The sequence below is a fragment of the Chrysochloris asiatica genome, unplaced genomic scaffold (assembly GCF_000296735.1).
Source record: "Chrysochloris asiatica unplaced genomic scaffold, ChrAsi1.0 scaffold00082, whole genome shotgun sequence".
Classification (NCBI taxonomy): domain Eukaryota; kingdom Metazoa; phylum Chordata; class Mammalia; order Afrosoricida; family Chrysochloridae; genus Chrysochloris; species Chrysochloris asiatica.
The window spans coordinates 9,225,228-9,230,902 of record NW_006408600.1 but is presented as its reverse complement, the minus strand read 5'-3'; the positions used below and the strand labels follow the sequence as shown (position 1 = coordinate 9,230,902).

Sequence of the window (5,675 nt, the reverse complement as noted above, 5' to 3'; positions counted from 1 at the left end):
GTTTTTTAGTGCCCTTGAGTCAATACTGACACATTACAAACCTGTATAGGGTTTCTGAGAAGCAGCTGATAAGTTTGAGCCACCGATTTTGTGTTTCAAACTGACCAGGACTCGATATGTGTGTGTGTGTGTGTGTGTGTGTGTGTGTGTGTGTGTGCATACATGGTGTGGCACTATGGGTTAATGCACTGTATTACAAAGTAGGTTTGAACAATGTTGGTGGCTCAAGCTCACCAGTCACTCCTTGGAAATTCTATGCAGGGTTGCTATGTGTCAGAACCAAATCAACAGTACTTAACAACAACATCATATGACATGGTATGACATGACATGAGATAACATAACATAACATAACATAACATAACATAACATAACATAACATAAGGAGTCTTAGTGAGGTGTTGCAGCTAATGTACTAGACTACAAATTGGGTTTGAACCACAAGATCGGTAGTTCAAGCTCACTAGCCGCTCCTTGAAAACCCTGTACAAGGTTGCTATGGGTAGGAACAGACTAGATGGCACTTAACTAACCAGCATACAATATATGGTAGCGATGGTGGCTATATGCCGTGGAGTTGGTTCCAACTCATAGTGACCCTGCATAGAATTTCCCAGGCTGTAAATTTTGAAGGGAGCACAAAGCCTCTTCTTTCTCCTGTGGAACAGCTGGTAGTTTCATGCGGCTGACCTTGAAGTTAGCAACCCTACTCTTAACCACTATGCTACCAGAGCTCCTTTATATAAAACATACATACATTACATATCAATACTATATGCATATAAATAAGTATATATATTTCATTATAGTATCAGAGAATACTATTTTTGCATTATAAAATCATTGATTTTATAATTGCCTCATGAAAACAATTTCACTGACTGATAAACACCATAAGTTTCATAAATGAGTTAACCAAATGTGCTGCCTCCCTATCTTAGCCATCACATTCAACTTGAACAATGATAATAATGTAAGGGCTAAATTTGACATTTTTGTGTTTCACTCACAATATTTCTGTAATTTTTCTGGCATTGAGTTTCTTGTTGTTTTTCAGTTGAACTAATTCAGACCGGCAAAAAAAAAAAATGTATCACTGAAGATAAAAGCCCAATTTCTTATATGATGCTGTGCTTTCCTTGGGAATGATTCACTTAGAACAGTAGCAGCTTCCAGACTTCACACATTACTTCCCCAAATTTGCTGAATTTAGCATTAGCCTGCCTGGTACTAAAACACTCAGAATTCAAAGATATGTGGGTGCACTCACATCTCTTCCCTGCAGTCTTATTCCAAATGTTCACAGAGCTACTTCTTCTGATTTATCTGTTGTGTTTCTACTTGTAAACACATCTTGGTGGCATTTATAAAAATTAGGTAGAGACTTGCCAGTTTAGAACCATTCAAGTTTCTTTATGATTATGTCTTGAATCGGGTAGGTGGCTCCAAAACAATAAATTCACATTAAATTGTGGACTTGTTATTACTCAGATTCTTGCCTGTTCAACAGTATTACTAATAAGTATTAAATAGCCATGGTCTAGATAATATAATTTAGGGGTATCATATAATCAAGAAAATTTTCTGCACCTATACGAGCTATTGATTCACTTATTATCAAGGTCTTAAGAAAGATCTTTCCAAGTCACAATTCTAGACTGAATTTGTTTGGTTACCAAATGTCTGTAAGTGCATGGTAAATTGCATTTTATAGTAATGATGACAATGAATTATATCATAAATTATATCATGGGAACTTTAAAACACCATTATGTCATACAGATTTAAATTCCTCTGACTGCTACTAGGAAGCAGAGGACATTGGTTTTAAGCAGTGCCCTCTTCTTTGACCAGTTAACCTGTCATTTTGTCTGAGAGGATACCATCTGTTCATCCTGCTGCCAGTCTCTAAGGTAGCTGGGTTTAAAATACAAGACACAGAAAATAGTCACATTGCCTACTGTATTTTAAATTGCCTAGGTATTCATAGCAGTGACTTTTCTTCTTGGAGCCTTAGAATATTTTGTGGACCACATTTTAACAGGGAAATGGTTGATCCTGTTCTGTTGCATGGACCAATGTTGATATCATTTCAACTTTGATCTATAAAATGGTGGAAAATTAAGATATATCTCATTTTCAAAGTATATATTACAGTGAGATATGATATAATTCCATGGTTAAGAACATTGTCTCTGGCATCATTGCCCTACTCTGTAAAATGATGACAGATAATAATTGTGTCTACACCATTGAGTTGTTATAAAGATTCAATAAGTTAATCCACACAGAACAGTAAATAAAGTACTTAGCATATACGTCCTCAGCAAATATTAACTATTACTATTAATAATCATTCTTGGTTTGGCATTCATTTCAAATTTGTAAAGTGAATTTTTAAGACTAGAGAAGTCTTTACATCTCAGATTGGGTGTGCCCTATAGAGACCCATTACAAGACAACCGCAAATTCTCAAATGTACTGCAGTTGGTTTAAAATACATTCCATATCCATATTTTAAGGATGATCCATTTTTATGCCTTTTCAGCAGTGTATTATGCAGTGTTTTAGTATTGCATGTCATTTCCTGAAAGCCTGTGAGCCAAAATGTCATTGACAAGTACACACAAAGCCCTGCTACAGCCTCGCAGAAAGCAAAGAGCTCATGTTCACAGAAGTTCCATTTTATGACTTGTTTAAACCTAAATAAAAAAAAGCATAATTCACCTAAAATGCTAAAAAGATAGAAGCACTTCTAGTGTTCTTTTCTTAGTTAGGTATTCTGGAAATTGTTTTGACCTTCATTTTTATGCAGGAAATGTATACTTAGAAGGAAAAGAATGTCACAAAAGTTTAGTATGCAGACTGTGCAATTAGAGACATGACTCCTTTACTTGGTATATTTAAATGACAGTATATTTAATTCAGATCTTTGGAAACTCAAGTTGGTTGAAACTTTTTAATCCTCACTAACTTCCTAGTAATAACAGATAATCTGTTCCCCAAAATATGGCATTGACTGGACACATTAACTTTCTGTAATCACTGTAGTATTTGAATTTTCTATGTAATAATTTACATCTTTGCTATCATGTTTTTCAGCATGATTAAATAATAGAAAGAAGTCATAACAAATAACTATGGGCAAACTGTAACTATGAGCAAGGTTATTATGTAGAAATCAAAGCTCTAGCACTTACAACTTGAAGTATCCTCCCACACCAAAAGCAAAAAGCCAAAACCCCACAATCTATTATTCAAACTTAAGTTCTCTAAATTTGATTATTAGGTAAAACATATACCACACTATCCACAGAGTAATGGCATATATACTAGATTAGCAATACAATTCTACACATCATTATTACAGGGGGTATTTGATATAGTCATATTATATCAAAATGGTATCCCAATTTAGGGTGTGTACAGATTAAGATATAAATGTGGACTACGTTTACACAATTTTTTATAATAACTTTTTCCAAGTGGATACAACTCCAGTGCTTGTATCATTTGAAGAGTCTAAAATATCCAGTATTTAACAAAAATATTAATAAAAAAATTCTGCTTGAGTATCATAAAACACATTACACATAGTACATTTATTGGTTTTCAATTAGTCAAACTTTAAAATCTCATTATATATGGACTTTTTAAAAAGTAAATGATATGTCTTACCTCTTCCCATTGATGGATGTATCTAATTAACCTTGAAAGTCGTAATAAACGCAAGAGACTCAGAATTTTTGTAAACCTCACAATACGAAGTGCTCTGGCTGTCTTGTACACTTCTGAATCCATTCCTTTTTCTACTATGAGAAAGATATAATCCACTGGGATTGATGAGATGAAATCAACCACAAACCAGCTTTTTAAATAATTCATCTTGATCACTTTAGGGTCCAGGATGATTTCAGAACTGTCTTCATTGACAGTCCCAGTCCTAAAATTCATAATCAGATCCAATAGGAAAACAGTATCTGATGCCACATTGAAAATAATCCATGGTGTTGTTGTTTGCTCTGTGAAGAATGTGATTCCAACTGGTATGATGACCAGATTTCCAACCATCATTATGAGCATTATTAAGTCCCAATAAAACCTAAAACAAAAGAGAAAATCCAATTTTAAGACATAAACAATAACCAGTTCCTTACTTCCCCCATTATACTTGTACAACTATGAGCCCTGGTACGATGCTGTATAACTCAATGGCACACAACCACAATACTCATACAACATAAAGTCAAAAAAGTATTGCCCTAGAGTTCAAATTCATACATGCTTGGGTTTATTCCAAACAAAGTATGTTTAAACATGTGTCTGCTATCAGCGGATGGAGGCTGACAAGTAATACTGTTATCTAAGTCTTTTTTCAAGAACAAAGATGTCAGTTTAAGGACTAAGGTGCACCTGATCCAAGCCATGGTATTTTCATAGTCTCATATGCATTTGAAAGTTGGACAATGATTAAGTAAGACCATAGAAGAATCGATGCATTTGGGTTATGGTGTTGGAGGAGAGTACTAAAAATACCATGGACTGGTAGAAGAACAGACAAATTTGTGTTAGAATAACTGCAGCCAGAAGGCTCTTTAGAAGGTAGGGTGGTAATACTTAGTCTTTCATACTGCAGACATATTATCAGGAGGGACTAGTCCTTAGAGAAGAATATCATGATTGGTAAAGTGGAAGCTCAGTGAAGAGGAGGAAGACATCACCACCACCACACCAACCACCACCACCACCACCAATGAGATGTGGTGGCACAGTGGCAGCAGCAATGGGCTGAAGCTTAACAATGATTGTGAAGATGGCACAGGACCAGGCAGTATTTTGTTCATAAGTTGTGCATAAGGTCACTATGAATCGACTCAATGGTACCCAACAACAGCAACAACAGAACCTACTGGACAGCACCTAACAAATGCAACAAGCCTTGTTATGATATCTTCAAAGAAAGGTCAAATCAAAACAGTGGCTTCTGAGTGGACGTGTTGAGCCAGTTAAATTCAAGGTAGAAAGGTCATCCTAGAAGGTGTGATAACTGTTGATTGGCGTTCCACAAGGATAATCTTGATGGATTTTCTTGATGGACAAAGGACAATTATGGAAGGGTTTATTATGAAGAAGTACTAAGAAAATTGAAAACAGCATTGGTGACAAAAAGACCAAAGTAGTTGTTCCAAGGAAGTTTATTCTCTAATGGTAATGAACCAGCTTGCTGTTTTTGAGTACTAAGGGCTGCCCTATGCTAATTTTATGGGGAAACATGACTCCATCCACCCGACAGCCCTGATTTTGCATCCTCAAATTTCTTTTTGTTCTCAACATGAAAAAAAAAAAAAAAAATTTAAAGAGCATTATGTGAGTCTCTTAAGAATGTCCAAACTGCTATTTTGATGTTTTGTAAATTGAAGAGCTCAGAATTATTTGGGATAAGGTTAGAGATGTAACTACCACCTTCAAAAGTGTATAGGCCTAGATGGATGATATGTGGCAAAATAATAGCTTCACATTTTGGTCTTTGTTGTTTAATACAGATTTCTATGATTTTGCAGCATATATTTTACTTACTCCCATATAAGGAATGTGGTGACTCCATATGATAAGGACTGTTCTGCAAACCACAATGTCTACAGTTCGAGTCCATCAGCTACTCCGTGGGAGAAAGA

The 5,675-nt window shown here is 35.3% G+C and overlaps 1 protein-coding gene across 1 annotated transcript in view; it reads right to left on the bottom strand.

Moving 5' to 3' along the window:
* The window catches only part of HCN1 (hyperpolarization activated cyclic nucleotide-gated potassium channel 1), a 689,786-nt gene that overhangs the window by 592,432 nt on the left and 91,679 nt on the right, over nt 1-5,675 (bottom strand). Inside the window, exon 2 of the mRNA XM_006865746.1 lies at nt 3,679-4,102. Within this exon, the coding sequence (XP_006865808.1) occupies nt 3,679-4,102 (424 nt within the window). The remainder of the gene's footprint in view (nt 1-3,678; nt 4,103-5,675) is intronic.